The sequence below is a fragment of the Hipposideros armiger genome, unplaced genomic scaffold (genome assembly GCF_001890085.2).
Source record: "Hipposideros armiger isolate ML-2016 unplaced genomic scaffold, ASM189008v1 scaffold_362, whole genome shotgun sequence".
In the NCBI taxonomy this organism is placed as follows: Eukaryota; Metazoa; Chordata; class Mammalia; order Chiroptera; family Hipposideridae; genus Hipposideros; species Hipposideros armiger.
In genome coordinates, this window is record NW_017731712.1 from 1,289,769 (window position 1) to 1,307,346 (window position 17,578).

A 17,578-nucleotide genomic window follows, 5' to 3' on the forward strand; every position below is an offset into this window, starting at 1 on the left:
CTGTTGTTCGGCATCTTAGCTGTGGAGGGCAGTGTCACTGGCCCTCATATGTGGGATCCGAACCGGGGCCCTCTGGCATCCCAAACCAGTTCTTAACCATCGCGCCACTCGGCCGGCCCTTAAACTGCCTTTTTACTGAAGTGTAATGAACCACATCTATGAGGTCGGACAATTAAGTTCGCGAAAGTCATCCTAGAAAAAGTGCTACCTATCTCATTGTTTAATATCACTACGGTCACCTTCCAAGTACTCCCCTTCGGAAGCTATGCACCCACACCAGCGCCTAGTCCACCCTTCAAAGCAATTTTGGAACTCTTTCTGGAATGGGCATCAGAGCTGTCATTGTATTACCCTTGATGTCCTGAATGCCATCAAAATGTCTTCCTTTTGATATTTCCTCTATCTTCAGGTAAATAAAGAAGTCATCGGGGGCCAGATCAGGTTGCGTAGGGAGGGTATGCCAATAGTTATTTGTTTACTGGCTAAAAACTCACTCACAGACAGTGCCATGTGAGCTGGTGTATTGTTGTGATGCAAGAGCCATGAATGTTAGGTGAAAAGTTCAGGTCGTCTAACTTTTTCATGCAGCCTTTTTCAGCACTTCTAAATAGTAAACTTGGTTAACTGTCCAGTTGGTACAAATTCATAATGAATAATCCCTCTGATATCAAAAAAGGTTAGCAACATCATTGCAACAAGTTCGTGAACTTAATTAACAGACCTCGTACTTTTGAAATGGGCAATGATTTCTTTCTGGGAGGCAGTGAGAACCTGAAGCTGGGCTCCCCTGCAAGCCTCCAGGCAATTATGGGTGCTCGGGGCCCCTAGGAGTAGAGGTCACAGTGGTTCTGGGGACAAGCCTGTTCGCAGCCCCTTCCGCTGTCAGGCTCAGGGATGTGGATCGCCCCCTCCTCCTGGCCTCGTGCTGTAACTCATCTTCTCACTCACTCGGCTCCTCCAAGGGGGAACCATGTCCCCTATGTGTTTGTCCACCTGGAAATTTCACAGAGCCGTCATGACTTGGCACATGTCCAAAATGTGTGCGCCAGGTGACTGTGGATTTAGGACGTTGCTGGTATATGAACGTCTCTAGTGCCGATTCTAGTCAGCCGTGGCTCCCCCATTTACGTCCCCCACTTACCAGCAAGTCCCATCTGGTTGCAGAAGCACAGCATAGTTTCATGCATAATTAGTGGAAATAGTCCAGAAGGTAAGGCTGTTATAGTAACAGCATATTTTTCCATTGTGAAATTGCAACAATTCTTGCTTTGCTGAGGATAAAGGTTATTTTGGAAAATGAAGAAAAGGGTTTCTAAAATAAGGAAGCTTTTAATGAAAGCAGTTGTCATTTTGGATAGTATTCTTATCAGTTTACCATTTTTGTGTGGCTCCTGTTTTCTTTCGTGTCTGGGTTTTAGAGTCGTGTACAATATCTCAGTGATAACATGGTGAGCTCGCTCCCACATTTCCAGGCCCAGCTCCTAATGAGGCCTTTTTGAACTTTATTATTATTTTCTTAGATTTTCTTTTTTTATTGGGGAATTGTGGGAGGGGAACAGCGTTGGGAAATCAGGGAGGGGGAACAGACAAGTTGCTGTCCTTTTGTTCTTCAGTCTAGTTTTGGAGGACATTGCTTCACTGGCCCATGTTGGTATTATCATTGCGCTCTTACCGGGTGAGGCAGTCGCTTGCTGGCTACTGGATGGCTGCTCACGTCGGCTCCCAGCCAGCCCCACTGCAGCCTACGCCGTCACCGGCGACTCAACGGCAGCCTAGCTCCAGGTTGAGCTGTTGTTCAACATCTTAGCTATAGAGGGCGCAGCGTCACTGGCCCTCATGTGGGATCTGAACCGCGGCCCTGCTGCTCAGAGCTGGCATCCCGAGCCAGCTCTTAACCGATGTGCCACATGGCGGGTCCAAACAGGCTTTTTAATTGCACTAATGAATCTAATCTATTTTGGAATCTAGATTATGTAAATTACTCTCTAGTCAAAGAAGTACCACATAGAATAAAGTTTCCATATTTAGCAGGAAAAGTTAAAGAACAATGTGTGTGGTGTGATCTGCTTGGTTAGAAATATCTGTGCGTGTGTGTGTGTGTGTGTGTGTGTGTCTGTGTGCGTGTGTACTGTGCTGGATGCATGTCAGCATTTCAGACACCACCAAGCGGGGAAGAGGCTCCTGTGTCTGTATATGAGCATTGTTGAGCTTTGTTCTCATCTGTATATGAGAAATGCTGGAAAACATTTCTGTTTTCATTTGTTAAAAAATTTCTATGGCTGGCCGAGTGGCTCAGTTGGTTAAGAGCTCGCTCAAGAGTTTGAGCTCTGAGCAATAGTGGCTCGATTCCCAGCCTGAGCTGAGTAGCCACTAAGCTGCCAACAGGTGGCAGGATGGCTCAGCTTAAAAAAAAAAAAAATTTCTATAATGAGCGTATATTTCTGTGTAATGAGAAACAGTTACATCCCAAAGTTGACTGCTCTGGTTTACATTAATTTATTCTCCAGGCATATTAGTGACTCAGGTTCTGTAGCAAGTGAAGCCACTCCAGCAGCAGCCTTCGTGTACCACACAGAATGGCCGAAGAGCTGAGATGCTGTCGGTGGGTGTTTTCTTACTTCGAGTCATGCTTTTGACACAGAAGAACACTGAATCTAACCTTGAAACGCTGTGTCTTTTTTTTTTTTTTTAGCTGAGCCAACCTGCTACCTGTTGGCAGCTCAGCGGCAGCTAAGCTCGGGCCAGGCATTGAACTGTTGTTACTCAGAGCTCATACTCTTGAGCAAGCTCTTAACCAACTGAGCTACTCGGCCAGCCTGAAACACTGTGTCTTGTTCCTAGAATAGTGTCCACATATCGTGGCAACTGTGCCCATCAGTAGATAACGTCACTGCTTCAACTCTCAGGAATGAGTATTATAATAATAATCTCCTGGCTGGCCAAGTGGTTCAGTTGGTTAAGAGTGCGTGCTCTGAGCAACAGGGTTGCCGGTTCGATTCCCACATGGGTCAGTGTGCTGCACTAGAGCTGAGTTGCTCCTGAGCTGCCAACAGGTGGCAGGATGGCTCAGCTGGTGAGAGCACATGCTCCTAATAACAGGGTTGCCAGTTCAACTCCCGCAGGGGATGGCGGGCTACGCCTACCTGTAACTAAGATTGAACGCAGCACCTTGAGCTGAGCTGTCGTGAGCTGAGAGCCTGAGAGCGTGCGCTCTTAACAACAAGGTTCCCAGTTCAACTCCCCTGTGGGATGGTGGGCTACACCCACCCGCAACTAAGATTGAACACGGCACCTTGAGCCGAGCGCCCGCGAGCTGCTGACAAGGCAGGATGGCGACTGGATTTCGAGCTGAGCTAGCTGCGCCCTCCACAACTAAGATTGAGGGACAACAACTTGGCTGTTCCCCGTCCCCAATTCCCCAATAAAATCTTAAAAATAAATAATCTCCAATTCTCAAAAGTCTAAGGATTGCTCTTCTGCTCCGAAGGAGGAATAAGAAGTGGCGTGGAATCAGTTGTTGGCACAAATGCATCATGGCCCCCAGTGCGAGGTGTCTGTTCTGTCTGAACCGCCCTTATAGGGCAGTCTCACAGAACTTGATTCCTTAGCCCTCTGATTTTCTGATGGCAGCTTGTGACCAGACAGGGAAACCCCCCAAGGGCTTAGACAGGAGACAGGGCTTGGTGACATGCGCAGACTCCAGGGGCAGAGATGTTTTGGCATCCTGAGTGCTCTGAGATTGTTGGAGGGTGACCAGTGCTTGTGTGTAACTCTGCTGATGTGGCCTGCAGAGGCTGGGCAGTTCCTGTCAGATAGCCCGGCCTGTCCCTGCATGTTCTCACCATGGGGAGGGAGTATGGGCCTCTGGGAGTGTGCTTCTCATTGAAAAAACCGCCAAGTTGCTGCTGCTGCTGCTCTTCCGGCTTCCGGTGGACAGCACAGCCCCTGCTGGCACCGGGGTTCATGGTCACACCTGGCTGCAGGGGAGTGTGGGCAGGCAGGTCCCTGTAGGTGCTATTGCAAGGAAGGAGGGAGCAGGGAGGCTGTGGTGGGCAGCTGGCAGGGGTGGGGAAGTGTGGGCCAGGCGGGCAGCTAGGCTCTGCTGGATGGCTCAGCCCTGCGGGAGGGAATGGGGGTCTCTTGGCCTGCTCAGAGGCCTTTCATGTTTCTTCTGGCATTAATATTCTGGTCTGGTGTATTTTCTGGGTTTGCCTTTTGTTTCTCACTGCACTGTCTTAGTTTCATGTATTTCTTGTCCGGGGGCCTGCTCTGACCTGCAGAATGCTAGAATTCACGCTCAGTGAAGCAGAAGCTTCACCCTGGGTCAGAAGGGACCGGGTGGTCTAGGGCACTGCTTGGGGCCTGTGATGCTATTGCTGTTTCTCGGTGTGCTGTCCTTAGTCTTCCTGCAGACATGAGCTTCCTCCTGGCTGGAGGGAGGGGAAGGATCCAGGCTTGTGCTTCCAGGAAGTCACCCATTTGCGAAGAGGTGGAAGCTCACCACTTGGTTCTATGTGGGCCCCAGCCACAGTGGGTGGGGTTCTGAGACCCGCAGCCTTGTCAGGACCACTTGGGTGAGGAGTGGCAGCAGGTTCCTTTTAGAGGGCAGTGCGCGTCGCTCAGGCAGGCCCCGGATAAACCCATGCCTGATAGCTGCCCTGGAAGTGGTTTGGTTTTGTTTGGGGACATTTAATTCAAGTGCAGTAAATCCCTAGGGTTGTTTGTGTCAAGGCTGATTTCCTGGACTCTTCCAATTTTGATGTCAGCTGAAAGCATAGCATTTTGGGTGTAAGCCTGGCCAGGAGCAGGTGAGAGGTGCTGGCGGAAGTTGAGCTGGCCTCAGACTGCCGGGGCCCAGGGCCAGTGGTCTCATCTGTCAGCGCCCCCTCCGCCAATAAGAGGGGAAGGTTGCCTCTCTCTCGCCCCTCCTTGCTGGCTTCATTACTGTCCCTGTGGTGACATGGTGGCCCTGCTTCTGAGTGCTTAGAGCCCAAGTAAGCCCTGCTCTGAGCCTGAGGCTCCATGGGGCCAGGGCAGAGTCCTGGTGGGCTCAGCCCCTTACTAGGACGGGTTCCTTCGTTCCAACTCTTGGTTCTTAGCCGGCGGTGGGTGTCTTTTAAACACAATCTGTGCTTAGACCATCCTTGTCCTCTCCCTTCAGAGACCGGTTACCTGGAGGAGGAAGCTGTGGGGACGCGGGAGTATGTGCATACACGTGGGTGGCATGTAGGGGTTGTGCGCGATTTGCTGTGTGTTTCTCTCTCTTTATTTTTCTCTCTTCCTTTTTCAACTGTCTTTGGCTACTCTAGGTTTACCTGGGAAGATGTGGAATTAGTTAAACGTGAATGGTTAAAAGACAGTGTTGCCAGTATGGATGTGCCCCTGAGCTGTGGGCATCTGTAGTCTGGTTGCAGAGAGGCCTCCTCGGCTTGTTCTCTGGAGGGGCCACAAGTCAGAGGGCATTTCCCATGTGGGGGTTCAGTGTTTTCTAAATCTACTCTCAACTACAGTAATACCTTGGTTTGCGAGCACAGTTTGTTCCATATTATGCTCATACTGCAAGACATCGCTTGTTTAACACGTTAAAATGTATTAGAAATATTTGCTCATGCAGAACACCTGCAAACCATGTTACTTGCAGTCCAAGGTTTTACTGTATTTGGAAATGCTTGCTAAATAAAACAACATGCTATCAGAACAGTATTTTGAAATACATATATTTTTTGGTAATAGATTTTATTCTTAGAGCAGTTTTGGACTATCAGCAAAATTGAGGGGAGGTACAGCTCCCATGCCCCGCCCCCACTATCAGCATCCCCACCAGGTGGCACATTTGTTACAGTTCATGAACCTACACTGACACGTCCTCCTCCCCCAACATCCGTAGTGACATTAGGGTCACTCTCTGTGTTGTACATCCTGTGGGTTTGGACAAACGTGGAATGACACGTATCCCCCACTAAAGCGTCATAGAGGGTATTTCACTGCCCTAAAAGTCCTCTGTGCACCCCCCATTCATCCCTCCCTCCCCAGCCTTGACAGCTCCTGATCTTTTTTTTTGTTTTTAAGAGTTTTTTTATTGGGGATTTGGGGGATGGGAACAGCACTGGGGAATTGGGGGAAGGGGAACAGACAAGTTGCTGTCCTTTTTTTGTTCTTCAGTCTAGTTGTGGAGGACGTTGCTTCACTGGCCCAAGTTGGCACCATCATTGCGTTCTTCCCGGGCGAGGCACATCAGTTGCCAGCTTCCGGACGGCCGCTCACGCTGGCTGCTGGCCGCTCAACGCTGGCTGCTGGCTACACACTGTAGCCCATGGCAATCCACTGCAGCAGGGGCTGCAGCCTATGCCATCACCGGCGACTCACGGCGGCCCAGCTCCAGGTTGAGCTGTTGTTCAGCATCTTAGCTGTGGAGGGCAGTGTCACTGGCCCTCCTCATATGTGGGATCCGAACCAGAGCCCTCTGGTGTCCCAAGCCAGTTCTTAACCAACGCACCACTCAGCCGGCCCAACCCCTGATCTTTTACTGTTCCCTTAGTTTTGTCTGCTCCGGAATGTCCTAGGGTTGACATCACAGGGTATCAGCCTTCTTAGCTGGGCTTCTTTCACTCAGTCATATGCATCTAAGGTTCCTCCCTGCCTTTTCACGCTTTTCCATTTAGTGCTGGGAAACGTCCCACTGTCTGGGTAGACTACACTGCATTCATCTGTCACCTACTGAGGGCACCTCAGCTGCTTTCACCTTTGGACAGTTATTGAATAAAGCTGCTATAAACATCTGTGTGCAGGTTTTGTGTGGATATAGGTTTTCAACTCCTTTGGGTAAATACCAAGGAACGTGATTACTGGATCATTTGGTAAGCGTGTGTTTCATTCTGAGGAACTAACAAACTCTTCTGAAGTGGCTGCACCACCTGCGTCCCCACCAGGAATGAGTGAGTTCCTGTGGCTCCACTTCCTCACCAGCACTTGGTGATGTCAGTTTTACAAATTGTGGCTGTTGTAATGGGCATGTAGTAGTATCTCACTGTCTTCATCTGCATTTCCCTGGTGACATATGATGCGAGCATCTTTTCATAGCTTGTTTGCCATCAGTGTACCTTTTTTGGTGAGATGTGTGTTCAGAACTTTGGCTCATTTTTAAATCGTTTGTTTTCTTCTTGAGTTTTAAGAGTTCTTAGATAGCAGTCTTTATCAGGTATGTCTTTTGCAAATATTTTCTCCCAGTCTGCCTTCTCTTCCCATTCTCTTGACGAAATATCTTTAAAACACACACACACACACACACACACACACACACAAGCTAAGATTTATTAAGTGTTGACTATGTTCCAGACATAATCATAAGTGGTCTTTAAAATTTTTTTTATTGTGGTAAAATACACATAACATTTACCATCTTAACCATTTTTTTTTTTTAAGATTTTATTGGGGAATCGGAGGGGGACAGACAAATTGCTGTCCTTTTGTTCTTCAGTCTCGTTGTGGAGGACATTGCTTCACTGGCCCATGTTGGTATTATCATTGTGCTCTTCCCGAGTGAGGCAGATCAGTCGCCAGCCACTAGACGGCCGCTCATGGTGGCTCTTGGCAGCTCTTGGGACTGCCGGCCGCTCACGCCGGCTGCCAGCCCCTCACGGCAGCCCACTGCAGCAGAGGCTGCAGCCTATGCCTTTGCTGGTGACTCACGGCAGCCCAGGTCTGGGTCAAGCTGTTGTTCACCATCTTAGCTGTAGAGGGCAGTGTCACTGGCCCGCATGCAGGATCCGAACCGGGGCCCTGCTGCTCAGAGCTGGCATCCCAAGCCAACTCCTAACCAATGTGCCACTCGGCCAGCCTCATCTTAACCATTTTTAAGAGTGCAGCTCAGTGGCATTAAGCACTTCACAGTGTTGTCAGCTGTCACCAGCATCATCTCCAGAACTTTCCATCTTCCCAAACTGAAACTGTGTGCCCATTAAACAACTTCCCTCTCCTCCCCCAGCCCCTGCAGCCACCACCTACTTTCTGTTTCTACGGATTTGATTCCTCTGGGCACCTCATATGGAATCTCATATGATCTGCCCTTTTGTGTGTTGTCTTCTAAACTTGGCGTTAAATGCTCTCCAGATTCATCCATGCTGCAGCCTGTGCCCCAATTTCCTGATGAAATGTCTTTAAAAAAACAAAACATTGCTGTTTGGTCATTTATGGAGTCTGATCAAATTATTGAGGATCAAACATGACCCATAAGTGGATGCTACTTACCAAGGAGGGAGGTGACTGTAGACATGGACGTTTGTCCACAGGTTCTCTGCCTCCCTCCGCGGGGGCGGGGCTTTGTGAGTGCCTCCGCGGGAGGCGGGGCTTTGTGAGTGCTTTCATTAGTTGGAGAAATGGCTGCTAGCAGAGGCAGGCGCTGCTTGTGTGCTGGGAAACCAGGGCCTGCCTGTTCAGGCAGGTTCTCTGCTTGTTTCCTTACATTGAATGGTGAAAAATAACTCTCCAAGTAATCCACAAAAGAAACGGTTTATTCGGGAAAAGAAAAAGAAGCAAGACCACCGCCGCAGTGCAGAAAGCACACCTCCTATACGGAGGTCCTACCGGCAGCCACGTGGAGACAGAAAAGACCCCCGTTTTCAGGATGGCTAATCCCTTTATTATGATCCCACCCCCAGAATTACTATAAGGATGAACGGAAAGTCAGGATTATAGAGTCCTCCCAACTCTATGGTTAAGCATCTTAAGATGCCAGTTCACTTTATCACTTACTTGAATGGTTCTGGGGTCCCCTTTGAGAGCTGCTGTTGGAAACTAGAGCAGCCGGGAGGCCAGAGGAGGGAGGGGTCTTGCTGTTTCTGTTCTTTGATGGCTTTGCATCTTTATGCTGTGTGCATTTAGTGCCTGTTAGTAACAACAACAGTGCTAATAGATGTTCTCCTCTGGACATAGCTAAATGGGTTTGTTCTTTTTGAGGTAAGCCATGTAATTTCCCTGAAACAAATCGGAATATTTCTGGAGAAATTCGTAGGAAGGGGCACCGTGCGTGGCCCAGCAGGTCCTACCCGAAACCCAGGGAGCCAGAGGTGTTTGAGGACATCGGGAAAGTAGGACAGTATGTGCGTGGAATGCTGCACGTTAGCATTTGTTGCTGGCCGCTTGCACAGTCTAAGTGGGATAGTTAGGCTATAATTAGCTCCCCCTCAGTTCAGGTCAGAACTGGCTGCCAGCCGATTTCAGGCCAGGCTTTTTGGAGCTGTTTGCTGCTTGGAAATTGTGAACAAGGGATTTTGGGCCTGTTTGAGGCATAGAGGCTCCCCCAGGGCCACGGAGAGTAGGGTGTGGACAGGTGGCTGCACTCAGCAGCTCTGAAGCCCCCAGCTCCAAGGCTGCAGTGCTGCTCTGTCTATCTGTCACAGCTGTCCCTCCTCCTGTGAGCTTCTGCTCACCGGGACTGGGGTCACCCTGTCCTGTGTACCCTGCATTCCCCTGGAACATTTCTCACACCTGCTCCTTGCCCCTTCTGCGGTGCAGCTCGCCTGCATTTCTGGAGTCATTTCTTAGTTGGTCTCTAGTCGTGTCACTCTCCAAAGTTGTTTTTGTTTTTAGTGTAATCTATACTCAGAAAAGCGCCCAGATCCTAAATATAAAGCTTAATTAATGAGAACCCACGGTATAATCTGCCTTCAGTAAAAAGCCATTGCGTTGTCAGCACCCCAGAAGCTGCTGTGTGCCCATCCCAGCCCTCGAAGCACTGTCCTGAATTCTAGACCATAGGTGGTTTTGTCTGCTTTGAACTTCATACACACGGAATCCCACAGAACGTCAGGGGTGGTGTTGGCTTCTTGCTGAATATGCCCATAGTTTTGTACCGAGCTGTGGGTCATTCATTCTCTCTGCTGTAAAGTACTAAGTCCCCGACTTACGAATGAGTTCCATTCTGGGAGAACATTCGTAAATCAGATTCGTTCGTAAGTCTGACAAAGTGAGTCTTATACACCTTTGACACAAATATACAATGTAAAGCCAATGGTTGAATGATTCATGTTATAAGAATGAGCGACGTCTACCATCTTTTTGCCTTCGTCCAGGCTCTCAATTATTTTCACTTCTGTTTCCATGGTTATTGCTTTGCGCTTCCTAGCAGTCCCCTCCACATCACCACTGCTTTTCCTCTTGCTTCCGGACATCCTGGGCTTGATTGAGCACTGCACTACTGTACACTATCGCACTGTATAGTGAGCACACAGCAGCACAGCTGTGACAATGTCTGGCAGACACGTGAGCTACTTCGCGATTTGTTCTCATCTATGAATGTTCGTAATGGGAGGTCCGTTCGTATCTGTGAAAGTTTGCAACTCGAATGTTTGTAAGTCGGGGGCTTACTGTACTGATTTCAGTGATGCGACGGTCCCACAACTTGATAGTCTGCTGTAGGTGGACATGTAGGTCGTTTGGGGGGCTGTTATAATGGGTGAAGCTGTATGAGTGTGAGGTGTGTTTTCAGTGGGAAGACTTTCCCATTGGGCGCTTTATCGAGATGCCTGCAGCAGTGCTGTTGGGTGTGCTCATGACTGCTGCTCACGGGAAGGGGATGGGGACGTCAGCTTCGTGGGTGCAACCCTGTGGGACGCACTGTGCAGAGGCCCCCCCCCCCATTATCTGCACCAAGACTGGGTGTGGCGCTGTGTGATCCAGATGGGGGCGCTGGTGGCGTTACTTCTCACCACTTAGGGGACGTCTTCATTCGTCCAGACGGTTCCTGAATGATTGAAAATTACAGCAGAGTTTGCACCACGTTTTATAAGCCTGCGGAAAGCACAGCGCTGCCTTCATCCCCAGCCTGGCTCAGGATCGGAAATGGATGTGCCCTTCTGAGTGGGCCTTTCCTCCAGCAGCAAATGGCCGCACGGAGGGGTAGACGAGGCAGCTCTTTCCAGCAGCTTCATTAACGGGACTTTAGCACAGCAGATGGGGGCATGGAGACAGCACACAAAATTCTTCTCCAAGCCAAAGAAAAGCTGAGAAGCACTAGGCAGCCGCTCGTGAAGCTGCTGGTCAGGAGTGTTTCTGGAATCGAGGCTTCCTGGAGTGTAGGTACAGACGCATGTGGGAGGGGACCATTTCCTAAGTTCCGGTGTCTTAGGACGCAGGGCCCGCTCCATCGTACGTGGGGGCCAATGCAAAATGGAAAAGCAGATTAAAAAGGCAGGAAGAGGGCTTTTCATTGCTTCTCTGCTCTCTCTCAGCCTGCCATGGTGCTTTTGTTACTTCATGTCAAGCTTTCTTAGGTGGAGGCCAGTGCAGGCCCTCCCAGACGCCCCTGTCAAGGCCCAGGCTGGGGTGGGGCTGCGGGAGGCGAGTGTGTGAGCTGAGCCTCCAAGCCCTGGGCCAGGCACCGTTGTCCATTGCATGTCACTCACAAAACACAAATTCAGAGGTGGAATTCTCGGGGTTTCAAGATGGGGCGGAAGAGCAGTGAGTCTCCTTGTGGGCCCTTCTGAGCGCTACCTGTGTGCGAGAACTTCACTTGATGGGCTGTCGTTTCTGAGTCCCTTCGAAGCAGGACATGTGTTACAAGTGCCTCTGCACTCAGAGGCTGGGGTCCCAGCCAGTGCTGGAGCCCGAGCTGCAGGCGTCTTCCCGAGACGGGCTTTCCAGGCTCGTCAGAAGGCGGGCGTGAAACCTGACGAAACCACAGGCAAGGCGTGCTTCCCTAGCCACACAGTGTGTCATGCGTTGGCGTGGAAACCGCCTTCAGTGTTGTGCAGGGTGGGTAGGAAGGAGGTGCAAGCTGAGGTGGTCGGTGTTGCTTACGGCCCGTTGCTGAGGAGAAAGGGACGGACTGTTCAGGGTTCCTGACTTCTTTCCCAGCCTGTGTGTCAGTGTCCGAAAATGTCTTCAACTCGGTCACGCTCTTTGTACCTTGTGAGTTTTAAGTCACCGCTTCGGAGGAGAAGTGCAACCCCTCTGTGAGCAGGCAGAGCTGTCCCCTTGCTGACCCCCTTCAGGAACGAGGGTGCGCCTACCAGGCCCCGGCCGATTCACACTGATGGTGGTGGCAGCCTCGGCTCCGTGTGGCCTGTGAGCAGGACTGACCGACCGGTGGTGTGGCGTGTCACTCTTGTTCCTAGCACAGCAGAAATGGCCTGTACGGTGGGAGAGTCACTTAGGAGTCACTGACGAACTTGGTTAGTTAAGAGCCGCTGGTCATGCCAGGCTGTCTTACGTTTCATCCTTTCTCCCATAAGTCAGAGGACACGAGAAGAGAATGATGAAAGTGCATGTTAGAGGGCCATTTGCAGAAGATAAAAAGGGAAGCGGGTCACCGTTGTGGCTTAGTGTGGACAGGAGCCCACTTTAAAGTCCCTTGTCATGGCGTTCCTTCTTGGGGATACTGGCTGAGTTTCCCATGCCCTCCTCTTCCATAAGTGGCGCTGGCCCCCTCTCTACGCTGAGGACACTGAGGTGTGTCCCTATCCAGGCTTCGCTAAGGGCCACTTGGCGTCCCCTGGGGTGGTGGGTAACAGGTACCACTACTTGATAGTCTTCTGCATGTGGACATGTAGGTAGTTTTAGGGGGTTATTATAATGGGTGAAGCTACGATCATATGAAGTAGCAGTCATACCTCGGGCGTGTTCCTCAGCCACCCATCCATCGGCGTCTCCTGTCACACGGGCCAGACCATGGAGCTGGTCACTCTGCGTCTTCCCTCCGCGCCCACACAGCAGGGCCACGGTTCCATGGCTCAGACCAGCCGGACCCCTCCTGCTCCCTGTCCTCTGTCCCCCGTCCCCACGCCTGCATCCTGGGCTCCTGTCTCCCACTGTGTTGTTGCCTCCTTACTGTCTTTCAATTTGTGCCGTGCCGCGGTCTTCCGTGACGTTGACAGCTTTGAGGAAGACAGGCCAGTGTTTTGTAGAAAGCCCCTCAATTTGCATGTGTCTGCCGTTCCTTCTTGCTAAGGTCCGAGTTAGTTATTTTTAGCAGGAAACCCAGAAGTGAAGCTGTGTTCTCTCGATGCCCCATGGTGGGGACAGTGCTGTGGCCGCAAGGGACACGCCTGCGGGGCCTTCCTCTCAGCACCGCAGTTAACTGGGTTCCTCCCGAGGGGTCTCCTTGTCTGCAAAGCACCAAGCTGGGTAGGCGCTGTGTGGTCACTGAATTAGGTAAAACAACAAAGAGCTTGTTCAGTTTTCTGAAATACAGTAAAACCTTGGATTGCGAGTAACTTGGTTTGCAAGTGTTCCGCAAGACGAGCAAACATTCCTAATACATTTTAACTTGGTAAACAAGTGGTGTCTTGCAATAAGAGTAGTCTGTTTCCAGTACGAATTATGCTCACAAACCAAGGTTATTAAACACTGAGCAGCTCCGGAATTGCCCTGATGTCTGACTTGCATTCCGACGTGCTTTTTTGAGGAGGCAGAAATGGAGCCTGCTCGTGGGGATAACGTTCCAGCTCAGCAAGCACGTGTGTCTGAGGACCTGCGGCAGAGGGGATGTCAGGAGGCTGGGCACAGGGAGGCTTCCCACCTGGGACCATGGTCCATGTGGCTGCCAGGGCGCTCACCTTGCAGAGTGGCACTGTGGGGCCACACCTGCCATCCCTGCCGTATTAGCTCCTGGCCCGGGAGCTGACCTGGGTGGCTTCTGTCGTCCCGGTTCCCAGCAGCCATTCCCGATGCCTCCAGGACTGTGTCCCTGTTTGTGAAAGGTGGAGTGTGCCTATAGGTCTGCGTTCAGGAGGTCCCGGTGTGGCGAGGTGCAGAGACTCTTTGCCCCTGGGCCTCAGAGTGTGTAAGGTGCTCTGGAGAAGTGCACACACCATTGAAATGGCTCGAAGAAGCTCGTGCGGTCACACCGTTTCTTGAGAGGGCCCTCCATCCTGTCACGTTGGTAGGTTGTATGTAGGTTGTGGTTGGTCAGGGGAGAGTGCTGGGTGGTCGGGGGAGGCCCTTGCATAGTTGGTGAGGTGTGGAAGGGGAACCCCCCCATGCAGTGAGTGAGCAGACATGGCGTCAGAGAAAAGATGGTGCCCAGGGAGCCCGTGAGGGACAGGGCTGTGGCGAGGGCGGGAGGGGTGGAGGCTGACTTCCCCCTTGAGCGCCTTGCTGTTTTAGAAACTCATGCTGGCTACTGGAGGAAGGGCTGGGCGGAAGGGGACATGAGGGGGCTGGCAGCAGGCGAGGGGCGTGTGGGGCATCTCCCTGGTGGGGTCGTCCGTGCGCTGGGGGTGTGATGTCATTCCTGCCTGGCCGCTGCCTGCTCGCTGCCAGAAGGGAGTAGCTCTCTGTGGTCGGACAGCCCGTCTCTAGACACTGCCTGGTGCTCCTGGGGGCTGAGGACCCTATCCAGGAGCACATGCAGGTGGATGTGTGGGAACCAGTGGTCGGGGCTGCAGCCACATGGGCTTCCCCACTGCTTTCTGCCTCACTTTTTTTGTGGGTCTTTGTGATTGTGGGACATGTCACTTGTACAGGTTTGAGGACCCCCTGGGGCGGCCGCTGGGGCCACATGCCCCTCCCTCCCGCATCCCCTGGCCACCGTTGGTCTGTGGTTTTGTTGTTTCGGGAATGGTGCCTAAATGGGATCACACGCCATGTAACTGGGGACCCCTGGCCCTGCATGGTGGCCGCTCCGTGTATGGCTGGGTTGTGTCTGAGGTGGGTGAGCCAGTCTGCCACAGTGCGCTTTGCCGGGGGACAGGGGACAGGGACAAACTTTCCGGCTTGGTTACGAACGGGCGTGCGGATACTTTCGTGCAGTCCCTGGGTGACTGCGAGTGTTCGCTTCTCCTGGGAAACACCCAGACAGTGATTGCTTGGTTGTGTGATACATGTATGTTTCACTTCACAAGAAACTGCAGACTGGTTTCCCGGGGGCCGCACCCTTTCCCTCACCACCGGAGCGTGAGGTCTGTCTGTCCCGTCCTCACCGCTCGCGGATGGACACTTTGCCCATTCTCATAGGTACTTAGGGCATCTCATGCTGCTTTACTTTGCATTGCCCGAGTGGCAGGTGATGTTGAACATCTTTTCATGTGTTTATTTGCCATCTGTGTATCGTTGGTGAAGTGTTTTCCCCACATCTTTTGCCCATTTTATTGTTTGTTTTCTCACTGTCGTCTCCAGATGATCTTTTTACTGTCTGGATATGAGTCCTCTGTTGGGCATGTGATTTGTCAAGCTTTTCTCCTAGAAGGTGAATACGTGAGAGGTGGCTGGTGTTTTCAGTGTCTTAGCAGCGTTCTGGCAGAGCGGACGTTCTCACTTCTGATGATGGGGTATGTTTTGAAAGTGAGAACTGCCGGCTTTGCAGCTGAGTTGAATGAAACCTGCGTTTCTGGCCTGAGCAATGGCTGATGCCATCCACTGCGGGGAGAGGGGGACACGGGACGGGGACATTGGGGAGGAGCCGGGGGTGTGTGTCTTTTTAGAGATGCCCTTGTGGGTACAGAGAGGGAGGCCTTGGGAAGGCAGGAGCAGATGGGGTGTGCGGCGCAGGAAATGGGGGTTTTGGAGTCATTTAGGTGCGTGTGGAATTGAAGGTCACGTCCCTGCCTGTCTGCATGAGATGAAGAACTCAGAAGCCGGAGTCTTGGTCTGGGGCCCTGGGCATCGCAAGTACAGAGGAGGAGCACCTGGCACGGGACTGAGGGGGCCCCGAGAGGGAGGAACGGGACGCCAGGAGGGAGGTGGCAGCTCTGTCCACGAGACTGGGGGGACTGACCTCATGAGGGAAGTAGAGAGGCAGGGAACCAGATGGCAGTGACTTCAAAGAGGAAGGCGGGCAGGGAGTGTCCAGACTCTGCTGAGTGACATCCTTTCCTGTCCTGCGAAATTGGGAAGTATGGCCTTGAAGTTGTCACTGGAAGTGGGAGGGAGGTGTGACCTCCATGTGCTGGCCCCTTCCTTGGCGGGTGCCCAAGTAGGACAGGGTGGTGGGACAGCCGGCTGAGCTCTGTGGGCTGGCCGTGCGGCCATTTAGAGGGAGTGCCGGAAGCAGTTGCCGGGGAGCTGGGTGTGACGACTCGGCTCCCAGACCAGGAGTTGGTGAGCTGATTTTTTTTCTTTTAATATTTTTATTGGGGAATTGAGGGGATGGGAACAGTGCTGGGGAATTGGGGGAAGGGGAACAGACAAGTTGCTGTCATTTTTTGTTCTTCAGTCTAGTTGTGGAGGACGTTGCTTCACTGGCCCAAGTTGGCACCATCATTGCGCTCTTCCTGGGCGAGGCAGATTCAGTTGCCGGCTTCTGGACGGCCGCTCACTGCGGCTGCTGGCCGCTCACGCTGGCTGCTGGCTACATACAGTAGCCCATGGCAACCCACTGCCACAGGGGCTGCAGCCTACACCGTCGCCAGTGACTCACGGCAGCCAAGCTCCAGGTTGAGCTGTTGTTCAGCATCCTAGCTGTGGAGGGCAGTGTCACTGGCCCTCAAATGTGGGATCCGAACCAGGGCCCTCTGGCATCCCAAGCCAGTTCTTAACCATCGTGCCACTCGGCCGGCCCGGTCAGCTGATTTTAACTTTCAGTCTGTGACGGCATTTGGCTTGTGTTACTTCTTTTTTTAAAACAAATAAACACACTTGAGTCATGGCAAGGAAGCTATATTGAAGGTGACCAGGGTGGTAAATTCTAAACCTTCCCCCTCAGTTTAATAAATCTGACTCTTGTCGGCTCAGTGAAAAAGCTGATGCTATCTTTTAAAGAAAAGGAATGATCGTTCTTTTGAAGGAGAAATAGCCACAAAACTGTTTCTGCTTCATGACCCTGGTGTTCCCGAACATTTATGTGGAAAGGAACCACACACGCAAGGGCGTGCAGCTCTTCGCCTGGAGTCACCTGTGCTAAAAGGTGGACTCAGACGAGGTGGTGGCTGGGTCTGTTTTGTCTGCTCGCCTGTGTTTTCCTGTTTGGCTGGTCTAAGTGACCTTTGTGCTCACTAGTGTTTAAAGTCACGAAATACCTCGGTTCCTAAGCTGCGTGAGCACGGGTGTGCTGGAAGTGAGCTTCTCGGGGCTCCCGCACTTTGGGCCGTGGCCCCGTGTCCCACAGCCCAGTGGACGGGTGCTGACGCTGGCTGCTGTTTTTCAGGTGCACGTTCCGCTTCCCGAGCACGAACATCAAGATAACGTTCACTGCCCTGTCCAGCGACCAGAGAGAGAAGCAGGAGGCGCCCGAGTCCCCGGAGAAGCCCGTGCAGGCCCACATCTCGCCCCTGACCATCAACATTCCAGACACCATGGCCCACCTCATCAGCCCCCTGCCCTCCCCCACGGGAACCATCAGGTACCACAGCTCCCGTGGCAAGCTGGTGTGGGGGCTGTGTGACCATGTCCACATTGCAGTCCTCTTGCCTTAGGACCTTCAGGCACTGTGCGAGTCACGGTGACACACATGGAGGGAGATGACACAAGTGGAGGGAAGTGACATGGGGGTGACACATGGAGGGAGGTGGTGGGGTGCTGAAAACCCTGGTTTGTTTCTTTTTTTTTAAAAAGATTTTTATTGGGGAATTGGGGGAAGGGGAACAGACAAGTTGCTGTCCTTTTGTTCTTCAGTCTAGTTGTGGAGGATGTCGCTTCACTGGCC

The 17,578-nt window shown here is 51.9% G+C and overlaps 1 protein-coding gene across 1 annotated transcript in view; it reads left to right on the top strand.

The window, feature by feature from the left end:
* FOXK2 (forkhead box K2) overlaps window positions 1-17,578 on the top strand; it is a 44,156-nt gene that overhangs the window by 9,429 nt on the left and 17,149 nt on the right. The window contains exon 3 of the mRNA XM_019661857.1: window positions 17,081-17,275. Coding sequence (XP_019517402.1) covers window positions 17,081-17,275 — 195 coding nt within the window. The remainder of the gene's footprint in view (window positions 1-17,080; window positions 17,276-17,578) is intronic.